The 17,411-nt window shown below is 44.7% G+C and overlaps 1 protein-coding gene across 3 annotated transcripts in view; it reads left to right on the plus strand.

Annotated features, from left to right (window-relative positions):
- The first annotated feature begins 734 nt into the window (after positions 1 to 734).
- LOC131137599 (copine-5-like) overlaps positions 735 to 17,411 on the plus strand; it is a 185,620-nt gene continuing 168,943 nt past the window's right edge. For all 3 annotated transcript variants that reach the window (XM_058085726.2, XM_058085727.2, XM_058085728.2), the window contains exon 1: positions 735 to 1,103. In XM_058085726.2, the coding sequence (XP_057941709.2) occupies positions 994 to 1,103 (110 nt within the window). In that variant the 5' untranslated portion in view covers positions 735 to 993. The remainder of the gene's footprint in view (positions 1,104 to 17,411) is intronic.

Here is a 17,411-nt window from a genome sequence, read left to right on the forward strand (position 1 = left end):
ATGGATGGAAGGATGGATGGATGGACGGATGGATGGACGGATGGATGGAAGGATGGATGGATGGACGGATGGATGGACGGATGGATGGACGGATGGATGGATGGATGGATGGGAGGTCTATGATGTGGATCTCACACTCCATCATATAAGCACATGTGGATGTTTTATTTTCCGATGTGACAAAAGGAGGTTCCCCGCAGCTGAAAAGGAATAGTGTAGAAAACACACACACACACACACACTTGCACCCCATTTGAAAATCCCTGCAATGAAATGTGTGCCAATTCCTGCATCTCCCAAGCCAATTACAACCTAAATGCCAATCTCCACCTTCACACCACAGCATGTAAACTCTTGCTGCATAGTCTCCAAGATGCGGATCAGATATTAATGAGCGAGAAAAGGGAGACGAGAGCATCACTTATCATCATAAGAAGGAAGCATCAGCTCGTCTGAGGAGCTGGCCACTTGCTCACACAGCAATTACTGGAGATCAGCATGAAGTTATTATGTGAGAACACCTTTTACTACCTTCGTAATATTACACATTTTTATTCACAAAAACCCCAAAGGTAATTTTCAGCCCCCCAGATCGTATTTATTCCCTTTTAAAGCCGATACGTAGCCCAATAACGATGCATGCTGTGAATCCATAGCTTGAGGAGAATGCACTTAGAACAAGAAAGGAGGAGGGTGGAGCTCACAGCTCGAACTCCGCCGGCGAGCCTCCGCGTAAAAGCGCGCATTCCTCGTCTGTCAGGCGGTCCGGGAGGCTGATATGAGCCCGTCCACCGGTCAATAAACTTTCCATGTGCTTTCCACTTCCGCAGACAGCACTCAGGAGGTTTGAGTGGACCGGATTTGCGCTGCCGCCACTGACAAGACCTCTCCGCTCCTCCGCGCCGCAACCACCGCAGCGGTCAACGTTCACTGGGTAGGTTCCGAGGGTGCAACACTCGACCCCGCGCAGCCTGGGCAGGATCTCCCGGCAGCATGGAGGGCGACGTGATGGACAAAGTGGAGGCCACAGCGGTGGTGTGTGACTTCGACCCTCTCAGTGGGAGCATCCCGGCGACCAAAGTAGAGATCACCGTCTCCTGCAGGTGGGTGGCTTTGGGATGCATAATGAAATGTGCACCTTTGGGACATTTTATCACTCGTATTTGAACATCCCATATGAATTAATCAATGAATAAAAGGCTATTTCATTACTGTCGCAAACACAAAATAATGTGATCAAATCTGAACTTCATCAGATAATCCAGCATTTCACAAGATTTTTTCATCACGACCTATGTCAAAAATTTCAAACATATCAATATCTCTATATTGATATTCTATATTTTGATATATATGTCAATATCAAAAATATTGGTGATATTGTAAAAACAAACCCCATTCATAAATCCATGAAGTGTTCCCATTGTGTGTCAGGGTCACATCAAGAAATGTTATTGTAGTGCATGTGTGTGTGTCAGACTTTTGTTCACCACGGACTCCCTTCCCCTGGGAGCGCTTTGTCAAAGCATCTCCAGTTTGTCACACAAATTGTTGGTCTGCCAATTCAGGTTAGGAAAGACCAGTCCCCAGCTCCAAAAATACCCTTTCAACACTCCCAAGTGTAAGCTTGCACGTGTAGGGTGGGGCAGGGTTGGATGCCTCTGCTGCAACATCCTCTCCATCCTTGTAGCTGGACTGTAGAAGCAGCCGCTTCACATTTACATGCTACTCTTTAGCTCGGTGCAACACAATGCTACTGTACGTTTGCTTTAATTATTCATAGACACATAATTGATGAGTTCCAGCTCATGGGGGGAGGGGGGCATACGCAAGACAGCATTATTCAGCAAGCATCATTATTCTTAAAAACGTACAACTATTGTTAAGGAATGAATGAATGTGTTGATTATCCTCATGAATCAGTTCCTATGTTGTTATGTCTTTCTGGCACATTTCTTAAAAAAAATTAATCTTAACCTTATAAAATGTCTGGCATAGCTTGAATGTGTGTGTGTGTTTGGTGAGCAGCAGCTGGACTGGTGTTTTTATCCTTCAGCCCCTCATAGTACTTCAACTGCATGTATCGGTGTTGATGCCTTCGGTGCCTTCAGTGTCTGTCGGCTTACAGCTCCCATGTTTGTCATTAACGTCTTTCCAAGCAAAGATTTGCTTCTGGCCACACTTTTATAAAGAAGGAAAATAATTGGTACTCTCAGTGAGCTTGGTGAGGTTTGTTTGCTTGAGAAGCATTTCCACTATGGTCCGACATCTGGAGCACTGCAACACACTATTTGAAGTATACACGTATCGATGATTGCAGCCACTCCGCTCTCAGATGTGTACATCTGGACCATCCAATGGAGACAATATGGAGCATGTGGGTGTTGTGTGGCCGAGAAGCTCAACAATACCGTGTCATTGATTGAGTCAGGGTGAAAACTCTGAGATTGCAGGGCGCTTGGAATTGAATTGAAGCATGCAGCCGCGCAGGCATTCTTATATTATCTGCCAGTATTGCTGCAGACCCTTGAAAAACAGAATTGAAGAAGGCAGACAAGCCCTTATCAAACCAAAGTGCATATCGCTGTGAAGGCACATTGCTCAGTCTCTAATGTTCTGATTGCTTTTTGCTCATAGGTCAGTCACTGATCTGAACCACCTGGTAGTGAGGGTTTTGGTCCTAATCAGCCATAATATTACTCTTCTCACGGCTCCTCTCGCTGTCTGATCTCCTCCTCTTATAGATGGTCATGTGTTAATATTTCAGCTATGCTGATGAATATTTCATACATTGTCTATGCAGTTTGCCACATCATGCTTTAATCATTATATAAGTTATACCTGTGAACCTCTCAACCAAGATGCCATTCATGACTTTCCACATTTATTGAATACACATTTAAAAAATCATACAGCAGATCCATGTTAAGGTAACACCTCTGTTTAATGTATGCCTGATACAGATTGACGCAACATTCCTTGGTTGTTGATGAGCTTGGTGAACATCACCCGATTGACATCACAAATATTTTTCCTTGCAAAAAAGTAAAGCCTTGATGAGCGGACACATGCACAATCAATAGTAAGCTCAATAATAAGGCCACTTAAAAGAATAATTGCAGGATAAACAATTACATTGTGATTTGCAGGCAACCAATCTTCATCTTCATAGGCTCTAATTTCGTAGACCAGGCGCCACGGCAACGGGGTGTGGCCGGCATACTTTGCAATTTTTTGTGAGCAGGACAATGTTAAGAGGTACGTAAACTCTACGTCTACATGGCGGTTTTCCACAAATTAATTGAAAAATTCTTACTGTTTCATTGTTCCATAGACAGCAGATAAATCTACAGCAGTGGTTCTCAAACGTTTTACAGCCCCGTACCTCTTCTGACATTTGACCTGAAGCCATGCGCCCCCAACTGCAGTTTGCTAGTTTGGATCCTGCTTGTTGGGTATGAACATAGTGTCCATGAACTGACTAGAATCTTTCCATGGTGTCCCAACTCTAAATGAACGACTACCCCCTTCTTAATAGTATCTGAAATCCAAACAACAAAGCCTCATTGTGGGGTGAATCTCCACCCCAGGGCCAGGTTGTCACCGCCCTCCTGTGTGGGGATGAATGGGAACGCCCAATAAATGACATCTTCAAGATGAAACACTCTTAATGCACAAAGTCATCATTCAGACTTGTTGATATGATGCACACAGAGCAAGGAACAACTTGCTGCTCTGTCTACTTACTGCTGGTCTCCTGGCACTGTGAGGCGTTCAGGCGAACTCGGAATGTTGAGTGTTATAGTTATTGTGCTTATTGTTTTTCATTTTTATTCACGCACCGCCCTACGGCAAATGACGGACCCCTGGGGGTACCCCTGTCCATATTCAACCGTTTTTACTGATGTGTATTTTATAATGGGGATTTTTAAAATGTGGGAAAAGTGTGTTGTACAATGTTATTGATACATAGCATCACGTCTTCTTAGTGATACGTATTTGCGGACAGCATGGAACCAACTGGAGTAAATGTAGATACAATAGATCATTTAAACTGCCTTGCTTTATTCCGCATTGGTCACCTCCGTGTTTGGCCTGATTGTATGGAAACAAGTTCAGTAACTTTTGCTGTCTTTTCATGTTTGGTAAGTATCCATGTTGGCACTGCATCGGCATTTTCATCAACATCTGTTGGATTGATATCTTTTGTATATTGTTTCTTGATTATTTAGCATAAGTTGAAGTAACTCCAATTTGCATGGTAGTATAAATTACCTGTCAGCAGTGACATGCACAGTTGGGAATAAGGTATCTGGTGACGTGTGCTCTGACATTTTAACTGTGGATGTGCTTTCAATGCTTGTTTCAGTGTTGAAACCAGAAATGAGGGCTATGGTTTTAAGAATAAGACAGAAACACTGAGTGCACCCCCACTCGATGCGCCACTGCGTCAATACTCTGTATGGAACCAGACGTGCTACGTATGCATGTATTTTACTCACAGCCATTGAGTATTTTACTGGAGCACTCAGTCACATGTACTGCATTTAAATTTAAGTAAAATAGCTGTGGCTATAAACTGACACTGAAATTAACTTAGCTGATAAATGGATGGTAAATATCATGTTCCTGAAAAACAGATGGACAGGAAGTGAGGTTGGGGTTCAGAGTTGGGATGATTGGTTAACAGACGCTTCTAGGTTGGATATGGAACGGAAATTGGAGAGGTTATTGGGATCGAGACCAGACTTTTTGAGTATGGGGGTGATTGCCGCCAGCTTGAGAGACTGTGGAACGGATCCAGTGATAAGGGAGGAGTTAATGATACTTGTGATCAGCGGGGAGATGATGTGGAGGCAGGGTTTAATGAATGAAGAAGGGATAGGATGCAGGGAGCATGTTGGAGTCTTTATACCGGTTAGTATTTCAGTGAGTTGCATGGGGGAGATAGGTGTGAATTTGGTGAGTCGTTGGGTGGAGCCAGATAGCGGAGGGTCGAGGGGCAGCGAGTGAGCCGAGGGGGGATTTTAGGAGCTGTATATTTTGGTAATTTTGGACTGGAAGTAGGTTAAGAAGTTGTTGCATTTGGTGGTGGTGAAGGATGAGGAGGAGTTGTCATTTGGCTTTAGCAGTGTGTTGATTGTTGAAAAAGGGGATTTAGGATTGTTGGAACCAGATGTAATGAGATTGGAGTACTATTGTGAGTGGGCAGTGTTTAAGGCATCTTTATATTGCTGTAGAAAGTCTGTGTAAGCTTGGAGATGGACAGTTAGGCCAGATTTCTTGTACAATCTCTCAAGCTGGCATTTACGGGACTTCATATTATGGAGCTGAGGGGTGTACCAGGGGGCAGTGTGGGAGAAGGAGACCAATTTGTTTTTTTTTAGGGGCCAGTTCATTGAGACAGGAGGAAAGGGTATTGTTGTAGTCGGAGACAAGTTCAGAGAGGTCCTCGGACAGCGGGAGACAGCAAGTTTTATGGTTAAAAGTGAGGTAAGGGCGTGAGCGTTAATGGATTTAAGATTCCTGAAGGTTATTTCACGTTTGATTTTTGGGACACACACAAGAGATGTGTGTAAATCAAATGTGATGGCCAGATGGTCTGATATGTGGAGGTTATGGCTAGTGAGGTTGTGAATATTGATACCAGTAGAGCAGACAAGCTCCAGGATGTGTCCTCTGGTGTGGGTGGGGAAGTTAACTTGTTATGTGTGTGATGGAGAAACAGCTGAGAAGGTCAAGGAATTCTGTTGCGGGTTTGGTGTTGGAATTGTCAATGTGAAGGTTGAAATCGCCAAGCAGAAGGATGGATGATGAGATGGCATTTAATTGGGTGATGAGGTGCGTAAAATCTGATAGGAAAGAGGAATTTGGTTTTGGGGGGCGATAGATGACAGCAGTGACAAGGGGGGATGGACCGGACAGTTTGAAGGCAGTGAATTCGAAGGAGTGAACATTTTGGAGGGAGATTGGAGTGACTTTGATGTCCTTTTTTATATATGACTGCCGTGCCACCGCCACGTCCGTCAGGACGGTCGTTTTCAAGGCATGTAAATCCAGGAGGTGTTGCTTGGTTCAGGGAGAAATAGTCCAAAGGTTTGTGCCAGGTTTCAGTCAGACAGAGGAAGTCCAGTGTATTTTCAGTGATGTATTCATTTAGGATGAGAGCCTTGTTATTGAGAGAGCGGACATTTAGGAGGGATAATTTGAGATTATAAGAGTTCGTAATTTGATCTTGGCTGCGGTAGAGTGGGCGGAGATTTATCAAATTTGCGTGTTTATTGTTGTAATAGCGGAGTCCAGTCGGGCGGTATGACCAGTGGGATGGGATCTTGTTTGTAGGTGAAAGAACAGGCTGAAAAGTAGAACAAGCAGTAGCAGGGTGCAGACGCTGTGGACTGCAGGAGGAGCTGTGGGTAAAATTGTAGCCGGATATGGAAGAAGAGAAAGGGGGGAGTGTCTGATTAAATGTAAATAGTCACGCACTGTGAACAGTGTGTTGTAAGTGTACTGTTAAAATTTGACTGCCAAGCTTGCTAGGATGGAGGCCGTCAGGATTAAAAAAGGATTTCCAGCCCCAAAATAGATCGAAGTTGTCAATATAGTTAAGACAGTTAACAGTTAACAGTTTGTAGCAGACTGGAGCCAGGTGTGGAGGGAGAGAATGCGACTGAATATACCATAGGTACCATAGGTTGTGAGGTGAGAGAGGGCCACTAATGAAGATAGTCTTGCCAGTTTTGCGAAGGAACTGAAAAAGATTATTGAACTACACTTAATTTCAGACTGACGGCGGAAAGCATCAACGCATCAACGTGTACAATTATTCTATGGACAGAAGGGGCGAGAGAGAGATCGCTCAACAATGTCAACAAGCTTTGAGTGGATGAGGGGGACAGTGGTTCTGGGGAAACAGTACGTTATGGCGTTGAAGAAGCAAATGTTCCTCGTGAGTCCCCAATGATGATGGTGGTTGGGGGAAAGAGGGGACAGGTGGCTGTGGCGGTGTCACATGGGGTGGCGAGGTCACATGGGGTGGGGGCGACTCCGCAGCTGGAATGGTTAAATAGGCAAGATGGCGCCGTGGTGCAGGGGTAAAGTTCACAACAGAGACGCGACAAGAGCTTTTTGGCCTTGGTGACAGTTTAGCTGGGGTGGAGGTCGCCAAGGACTTGGGTTTATCCCCCAGCAAGACGGCTGCGGCGTTGCGAGCTGCCGGAGGGACAGCGAGGGAAACATCCGGCCGATTGTGGAGGACATCATGCAACGGGAGAGGTGGACTATCTGTTGAGGCAGCAAGGGAGGCTGGATGTGTGGTATATTCGGACCGTGGAGATGGGAGACGGAAAGCGATGGTGTCCATCAGGCGCTCAGCCTCGCGAACCCTGTGCATGGTAGCAATGCGCTCCTCCAACTCGTGGATTTTTCCCAGGAGGAGCAGTCAAGGCAGCTGCAAGTGGAGGTGAGTCATGGTGGGTAAGGTTGCTGAAAAACAGTAGGCAGACGGCCAGAACAAGGCTGAAAGTGCACGATTCTGCTTATGGCAGGCAGCAGTGGAGTAGAAGAGTGGTGGTTAGTGGACAGAGACAGAGACAGAGACAGAGACTTACACGCAAGGGCTCTAATTCAAGTTCACGCAATGTGTCTTTATATGCCTGATATTTTCACTTTAGTCAGGGTAATGGTAACAGTTTTAGGGCTGCACGGGAAACAATTTGCTGTCAAATGATTAAAATTTGTAATCTGAAGTGCCGAAGAACTCTGAAGAAGTCTGAGGCGGAGTGTCGAATTTGGGAGAAAACTTTTTCTTGCAAACATTAACTTGCACTCTTTACTACGTAAGACATGAAAGCCCCGTCTCTCAACCACAACACCCTTGTGGCAACCCCTCCCCTATCGATCGTTCCGGGGTGAATTATGTCCCGGTAACCTACCTCTACACAAGCCCCCCCAGAAAAAAAGTGTGGTGATGTGACAAGATTGTCAACGCGGGGGTCGGTACGCCTGGCCCAGCAGGGGGTGCCTACCCCGGCAAGGGTGCTCCGCCAGTGTCAGGGGTTGGGTGTCGTCCACCAGCGCAACCTTCAGCCGGTCCACCGAGACAGTCTCCCGTCGGCCACCCATGTCCAAAACAAAATACTTGTCGCCGTGCTCCAGGACCCTGTATGGTCCATCATAGGGTGGGCGTAAAGGCCCACGGTGTGCATTGTGGCGGCCAAACACAAAACGTGCCGTGCCCAGGGCAGTGGGAACATGTGGGTCCACCATGCCGTGGTGTGATGCAGGGATGGGTTTAAAGGTGTCCACCGCCTCCTGCAGGGTGGACCTCTGTAGGGCGGCGGACCAGGGTGTGGTGAAATGCTCCAGTGGTGCCTTTGTGTGGCGGTGAATCTTAGCGCGTTGACATGGAATGCACAAACTGGCCCAAGCAAGCACATCTTTCTTTCGCGCCCGCCACACGATCTTTTGTGCCACCAACCTCACAGAAGCCTTTCTGCCAGGGTGCGAGAGCCCGTGTATAGTGTTGAAGATGGCACGTCGCCAACCCGCCGGGACCAACGGGCGGGGCAGACCGGTGGAGAGATCTGGCCCCGGAGGCACCAACAGGCACCTTGGCCAGGCACTCCCTCGTCGGTGGCCTTGTTCCTCCACCATTCGCGAGTAATCCAGGTCTAGTTGCACGGCGCTCACAACCGCTCTGGAGAGACAGTCTGCCACCACGTTCGCCTTGCCTGAAACGTGGCGTATGTCCGTGGTATACTCGGAGATGAAGGACAGTTGTCTCTGCTGTCTCGCGGACCACGGCTCGGCCACTTTGGACATGGCAAAGACGAGTGGCTTGTGGTCAACGTAGGCCGTGTGTCAGGTTTAAAAATCCTGACGCTTGTAAAAAACACTGCCTGTACAAAGGAAGACACAGAGAGGTGAGTTTCTTTTTACTTGCAAGGAGAGATGATGGAGACTGCACAGTTACAATCCTCCTACCAACTCTGAAACAGTCTCCATTCTCCTCGCTATTTATTGAATCAGGAACGCCCTAGGTACACGTGGTTTCACCTGCTAAGGGAAGGGGGGTCTAACCATTCCAGTTGAAACCGGTTCTTTTGCACAACATGTTATCCATAGTGTGTGGGTATCTCCTCTTTGGCATGTGATCTTCCGGAGACACTCACACACACACACACACACACACACACACACACTCTTTGAGGTCACATCTACTTCTGACCCGTGCAGCTACGTCATCTCGAGAGTGTGATAAAACTATCTGCTGAGAGAATGTTCTGTCACGTTCTGTTTTCTCTAATCATGATATACACCAAACGTGCAAGCGACACAACATTAATCTTACTTTTGCCACGTGAGTGATATGAAATGCTTGTAGGTCATAAGAAAATAGGTCATAAGAATATAGTAAAAATAGGTCATAAGAATATAGTAAAAATAGAATAACTTTATGTACAATTCTTCCAACATTTCCCTCCTGTTTATTCATTTTGCACTATATTCTCCCATCCTTCGTTGACCTCTTCTTTTTAGATTTTCAGTCCTGGCAAGTCCGAAAAATGCCATGATGTTTCATCATTTATCTCTTCAGTTTCGGTGTCTTCATTGTCGCTGTCTTCTTGGGGCTCCCCTTTTGGAGTAAGGAGCGCATACTGACACCTCTTGCTTAATTGGTTGGATAGCAGTGGTGATTAGCCTGGTGCACAAAACTCTAATGCAGGGAATGCAACAACATCCATATAAGGTGAGAATAGCTGCAAATACAGCGATTAACATTAAAACTGACATTATCAGTTGTTTATATTTGCCAAATACGTCTCCAAAACTATCCCACATTTAGGTGTCAACTCCAGAATAGTCTTTCATCTTGCTGTTAAGGGACCTTAGACTTTCTAAGGCCTTGGTGAGACTCCCGTCCGCTGCTGTGTTGTTCGGAATGAACGTGCAGCACTGATCACCAAAAATGGCGCATACTCCGCCCTTCTCCGCCAGAAGCATGTCAACAGCAATTCCGTTTTGGAAAGCCATGAGGGAGATAGCTGACAGTTGTTCATGGATGGCGGAGAACCCTCTTTCAGTGTTGTTTCCTAATTTCTGCACGTTATAGTGGATGTAGTTGATTCTGTCTACAGTTTTGTTAATTGTGCACCACCAGCAAATTGATGATTCAAAACCTGCTGCTATCTGGTTGACTAATTTGTATTTATCAGGGACTCCTCTCGGAACTCCAATACTGTCTATGTAGGGGGGATCATTTTCATCCCACCCTGACACTGATCTCTTTGATTCTGGGTTTGAATGTTATGTCTACCATCTCTATTGATTGACACTGAGTATCATTCAATCTTCCTAATTTGATTCCAACACCTGTTCTGTTTATGCATGAGAAATTTCCTACAGCTACCTTTTTAGAAAATACTGTTTTTTGTTTTTCAGTGGAAGTAAGAGGATAGACCTTATCCCATTGTGAACATTTTTTTTTTCTTTCTTATTCATTACTTCGATCAAACAATTTATTCCCATAGTTGAAGGCACTACTTGTAACAGTGGTCTGGCTGCCATACATACTACATAATCTCCTTGATTTGACATTTTTGCTACCTGTTCCACTAGCAGCAGCCAGTTATTACTTTGTTGTGAAATGCCCGTTGTGGCATGAAACCAATCATCTGCATTTCGAATTACGGCTATTTTAACTCCAGCGTGACGTGTGTAGTTATTTGTGATTGGCAGTTCAACAGGGGTCATGGTTTGATTTTCGCAAATAATTATAGGAAAGTAGGAATCTGCCCCAGAAGAGTAGGCCCATAAAAGGAAACCCCAACACGGGGTATTTAAAATAGTGCCCAATGGTTGGTCATATGGGTTGAGTTTAGCTGAGCTAAAAGCAAATGTCATACTTAATATGGCCCCATGTTTCTTTAACATAATTTTATTATGGAAATGCCTGGCTTCTAATGTGGTACCAGGTGCCCAGTAATCACCTTCCTGTGTGTGGTAATCAATGTGTCCCAACTTAAATCTAACACGTGTCCAGTAACATACCACCAATAACTAGCATATGTCTCCCCTGACATCTGATGTCTATTTGAAAATCCTTTCAACGATGATATGGGTATTTGCTAGTCGAATTTGGGGCTATGGTCACATATGGAGTTGTTGTATGCCCACCTAATAATCCAGGGTGTTTGTTCGATCTGCGTTTGTGATCGGTTAGGGTCCCCACCCTTCTTTTCTGCATGTTAACATTTTTTATTTTTTATTTTTTATTTTTTCCATAGTGGCAGTGACATCACTATTATTGCTCCGATCAGTCCTCCTACTGCTGCTAATTAATTATTTTTATTTTTTATTTTTATGCGTCTGAGTGATCATCTTACCTGCAGGCTTGCAACCCCTCCTAATAACGCAACAGAGTTGTGGACAATCTTCACCGGTTTGAGACGACTGCAAACTAGAATTACAGCCCCCTTTGTAGCCGGACTTACAAATCTACAGCAGATACCACAATGCTATTATCATGACACAAATAGGTACAGTTAGGGTAAATACTAAGATGGAGATGCATAATTTAGTCATAGTTTTTCACTGTAAATTTTTTTTCTGGAATACCATAGCATGAAATTATGTCTTTCCATAGAGCTTTAGCTACTGTTAGTGCATCTGGATGTTTTGTAGGAAACAGTTCTATCCATTTTGAAAATGAGTCTATTATCACTAAACAGAATTTTTCCCCTTCACTGTTGTTGAGTTCAATGAAGTCCATGTGTATTTCTTGAAATAAGTATTATGGTTCTTTGAAATTGGCCACGCCGAGGTCGCAAGCTGCCCTGGGCATTGTGTTTTGCACACGTTAAACCCGCTCTACAAAAATTTAATAGCACACTATTGTGCCACAGCACATCCCTCCTGTTGAGACATGTGTAAAACCATGGCTCAAAATAGCGTCCCACTTATGCAATTTTTTGGCAAGATTGTTTTATTATCTGTCGACATATTAACATTTTTGTCCAGGGTTGCTTTATTCCTTAGCCAGTGGTCAATTTCTTGCTTTGGACTCTGTTGTTACATGTCTGCCAGGATCTCAAAGTGTACTTGTAATTTTTTCTCTGTGTTAAGATGCTTCAGTTCTTTTAGTGCCGCTTGTTTTACCATTTTATCAGCGAACATATTTCCTAAAGATATTGGATCCGAATTATTAGTATGCGCCGTGCATTTACATACAGCAATTTGTTTTAGTAATTGCACTGCTTCTAGTAAAGTTGTTAATATTCCTGCATGAGTTACTGGTTTTCCCGTTGATGTTATCATACCTCTGTTTTGCCAATATTGTGCAAAGATTAGATTAGATTAGATTAGATTAGATTCAACTTTATTGTTATTGCTCATGTCACTGGTACAGGGCAACAAAATGCAGTTAGCATCCAACCAGAAGTGCAATTTTATAAGTACCTTAGTAGTAAGTATGGACAGATCTATGTAAATAAAACTATAACACAGTGAGAATATGTACAGGGATATAAATGACTATAATATGGCTATTGTAGATTATACAGATTATAAACAGTATGGATATGACAATATATAACAACAGTAATATGTACAGTATTGCAGTGAAGTGACTAGAGTAGAGTATGGTTATTGCAGATTATATAAATTATAAACAGTATGATCAATGAATCAACAAGATAGTAATATGTACAATAGTGCAATAGTACAATAGTGCAATGAAGTGATGGGGGGGGCATAGATCAGCGGGGGGATGTAAGTAGTGGAAGGGGTGGGCAATGGGGGGCAGAGTTCAGCAAGGAGACAGCTGTTGGGAAAAAGCTGTTCCTGAACCTGGTGGTTCTTGTCCGTAAAGCGCCTCCCTGAGGGTAGGAGGGCAAACAGTCTGTGTGCTGGGTACTAGGAGTCCTTAGCAATTTTTGATGCCCTCCTGAGACAACGCTTCCTGTAGATGTCCCCGATGGCAGGAAGTGGGGCTCCGGCAATGCGTTGGACAGATTTGACTACTCTTTGCAATGCCTTCGGGTCCGCGACAGAGCAGTTCCCATACCAGGCTGTGATGCAACTGGTTAGGATGCTCTCAATTGTGCATCTGTAGAAGTTCACCAGGATGTCTGAAGAGAAGTGGTTCTTCTTCAGGGTCCTCAGGAAGAAGAGGCGCTGGTGAGCCTTCTTGACCAGGCTAGCAGTTGGTAGTCCAGGAGAGGTCCTGTGAGATGTGGATCCCCAAGAATTTGAAGCTGGCCACACGCTCCACTGTCTCACTGTTGATGTAGATTGGTGGATGCATGGCAGCATTCTTCCTGAAGTCCACTATGAGTTCTTTTGTTTTTGTTGTGTTGAGTAGTAAATTGTTGTCCTCGCACCACGCAGCCAGGCAGTCCACCTCCTCCCTATAGGCAGACTCATCGTTGTTGTTGATGAGGCCAATCACTGTAGTGTCGTCTGCAAACTTAATGATGGCATTGGAGCCATGTTTGGGTTTGCAGGGGTGAAGAGAGAGTAGAGGAATGGGCTTAACACACAGCCTTGTGGTACTCCGGTGTTTATGGTGAGGGTGGAGGAGCAGTGGTGGTCCAGCCGGACATGTTGCGGCCTGTTGGTTAGAAAGTCCAGTAACCAGTTGCAGACAGGGGCTGTGATGCCCAGGTCTGTGAGTTTGGCTACTAGCTTGGAGGGGATGACTGTATTGAATGCTGAACTGAAGTCTATGAATAGCATTCTGGCATATGTGTCCTTATTGTCCAAGTGTGAGAGTACAGAGTGCAGTGCTGTGGAGACGGCCTCCTCTGTACTCCTGTTCTTACGGTAAGCAAATTGGTGGGGGTCCAGGGTGGGGGGAAGGCAGGATTTGAGATGTGCCAGGACTAGCTGCTCCAAGCACTTGGAGATGATGGGGGTGAGCGCCACTGGACGGTAGTCATTTAGGCACGTTGGGGCGGAGTGTTTTGGTACTGGCACGATGGTAGTGGATTTGAAGCAGGTTGGGACAATAGCCTGGGCCAAGGAAAGGTTGAATAAGTCCGTAAGGACGCCCCCCCCGCCAGCTCACCAGCACATGCTCTGAGAACACGACCAGGGATGCCATCAGGTCCTGCAGCTTTGTGTCCGTTGATCTTGCGCAACACTGCTTCAACGTCAGTAGTGGAGAGTGTTAGTGGTTGGTGATCAGCTGTCCATTTTGCCTTTATTGCAGATGTGTGGTTGTCCTTCTCAAAGCGAGCGTAGAAGTTGTTGAGCTCATCTAGGAAGGATGTGTCAGAGGGAGGGGGGGAGGGGTTGTTGGGTTTATGGTCTGTGATGACTTGGATGCCTTGCCACAGGTGTTGGGGGTTGGAGTTGGAGAAGTGCTCCTCAACCCTCAGCTTGTAGCAGTGCTTCGCCTGCTTGATGCCCCGTTTCAGGTTAGCCCTTGCTGTACTGTAGGCTTGTGCGTCTCCAGATCTGAAGGCGGTGTTGCGGGCCTTCAGCAGTAGACGGACATCCTTGTTCATCCAGGGCCGCTGATTGGGGTACATGGGGATCCGTTTCTCTGTGGTGACGCCGTCAATGGTGGCAGAGATATGGTCCATTACAGAGGAAGCGTAGCGCTCGATGTCAGTATGGGAGTGAGTGGTTGCTGAGGTTGCAAACATACTCCAGTCTGTGTGCTTGAACTGGTCCTGTAGCACAGAGTCTGTTCCCATTGGCCACACTTTTATTGTCTTCACTGTGGGCTTCACACGTTGGATGAGTGGCAAGTACTTGGGGGAAAGGGATAGGTGATCAGACTGTCCTATGTGGGGGAGGGGTTTGAATAAGCATGGCCTAGTGTCTTGTCTCCTCTGGTGTGACACAAAACATGCTGATGAAACCTGGGGAGGACTGTCTTCAGGTTGGAGTGATTAAAGTCACCCGCAACAATAAAAGCAGCCTCCGGGTGTCTTGTTTGCTGTTTGCTAATGGCTACATGCAGTTCCTTCATTGCAATCTTAGCGTTAGCATCCGGTGGCATGTAGACAGCAGTGACAATAACCGATGTGAGTTCTCTTGGGAGGTAGTAAGGTCTACATTTTACCATGAGAAACTCCACATTAGGTGAGCAGTGACTCTCTGTGATAACAGAGTTTGTGCACCAAGCATTGTTTATATAAATGCACAAACCTCCACCTTTGGTTTTACCAGAGTCCGCAGTCCTGTCTGCCCTAAGGATGGAGCGTCCTGCTAACTCGATAGCATTGTTCGGGATACTGCTGTTAAGCCAAGTCTCTGTGAAAATCATGACATTTGAGTCCATAATCCGTTTGTTGTTGGTGATACAGTCGTAGTTTATCCATTTTGTTGATCAGAGATCGGACATTAGCAAGGAAAATGCTGGGTAAAGGGAGCCGGTACGGTGTTAGCTTTAGCCTAGCTCGTAGCCCTCCGCGTTTACCCCGCCTTTGTTTACGATCTCGACGCCGTCTGCGAGCACTTCCGCCCGGCCGGGTGGAGTGGGCAGCCTCCGGTGTCCTGGAGATCTCCGGGATGAGTCGGAGATCGGCGATAAAACGGCCCGAGTTGGAGGACTTTATGTCTAGGAGCTCCTGTCTGCTATAGGATGTTAAAGCAGCACTGTACTGGATGAAAAAAACAGAGAGGAGCAGATAAAACACAGCAGATTTGCAAAATCTGGAGAGACGCTGAGCCTCGCGTTGTTCAAGCGCCGCCATCTTGGTCATAAAAGATATGTACTGTTCAATATTCATATTGGCTATCAGTATAAATTGTCACCTTTTGACCTTTCATTAATTTGCATGCTTCTGTAAGCGCTATGACTGCATAGCCTGTTATTATTTTTCCCAAATAATTTTTTCTTTGAGGAACCATCTACAAAAATCACCCCTTTTTGTTAGTGTCTGATTTAATAAGTCTGGTCTACACTTTGCAGTTTGTGTTGTTAGCTCATAACAATCATGTGGTTGGCCTTCCTCAGGGAATGGTAGAAGGGTAGCTGGGTTGAGCGTGGTGCATCGCTCAAGTGTTAAATGTGGTTTAGCTTCATTTAAGATTGCTTGTTTTCTGTCTGTTAGAATGGTTCGCCCTTGTCCTGTCAACTGATGGCCTAAATACTTCACTGATTGCTTACAAAATTGTAGTTTGTCTTTACTCACTTTATGGCCTTCTTTCGCTAAATGGTGCAATAAGGCTATTGTCTTCTTCACATGACTTCCTATCTTGTGACGCTAGTAGGATGTCATCTACATGTAATAATTTCTGGCTTCCATTTGGGGGTTCAAACGTGGACATACTGGCCATCATTGCTCGTGAATAAATTGTCAGGCTTTTACAATATTCTTGTGGTAAGCGTGTATACATACGTATATATATATATATATATATATATATATATATATATATATATATATATATATATATATATATATATAATTTATTTATTTATTCCTCTTTTCTGCAAACGTAACCTTAACTTTCCTGATGTCTACTACGGTGAACCATGTGACATCTGTTGGTAAAGAATTTAACAATGTGTGTGGGTCAGGCACACAAGGTGCTCTCGCCACCACAGCTTGATTTACAACTTGTCCTGTATCATTCTCCATCCCACAGAGAGTGGCACTTTTTCTCACTGGGAAAATAGGGATATTACATGGTGGGTTATCGCATTCTACTAAGACTTAAGTTTTTAACAAATCTTCTATTGCTGGTTTTATTCCTTCATTACTTTTTCTTAATCTTTCTGATACTCATGAAGTAAAACTTCCCTTACTATCTTATATATCTCTCGCTTTTCTTATCCTGACTTACCAAGCCAGTCATAACCTGACCTTCCACAAGACCAAACAACTCACTTTCTTTTTCATTCTCTTCTCGTTTTGCTTACATTTCTTTTTTATGTTTTGTTGTAACTCCCTAATACATGCTGTGGATAATTTTCCGTTGAATTTGTGCTATTTTATCCAATAATATAGGGGGTCTACTGCTAGACTATCCTCTTTTTCAACTACCTTTCAGTCCTTGCAGGAGAGTTCTTCAAGGACTTTTTGTTTTTCTTTACTTTGTCCCTTCCCCATTTTGAACTAAATTTGGACCCAGTGGTTCTTAACACCTGTCGTGTTCTAACACTGGGGTTATTTTCAACAGGATGGTGATCAACAACCTTTTGTGGTAAAATTCTCTTCAACCTTTTCAGGTGGAATTTTCTTGCCTACAAGCATCCACAAAGGCTCACCATTTGTTTCTTGTTGGTTTGGCATAAAACACAGTTACCTAGTGGTAATTGTATTTTCATTCATACATTCACATTCACACTTCGCGCGTCTTTATTTTTCCAGCCCAGAGGACTCCGCACATCCTATGTAGAGTTTAACTAGTCTGTTTCAACTAGGGGGGTCTAATCCGCCTACGGAATTTAA

This window comes from Doryrhamphus excisus, linkage group LG17 (assembly GCF_037039965.1).
Source record: "Doryrhamphus excisus strain RoL-2023G ecotype Guam linkage group LG17, RoL_Dexc_Guam_v1.1, whole genome shotgun sequence".
In the NCBI taxonomy this organism is placed as follows: Eukaryota; Metazoa; Chordata; class Actinopteri; order Syngnathiformes; family Syngnathidae; genus Doryrhamphus; species Doryrhamphus excisus.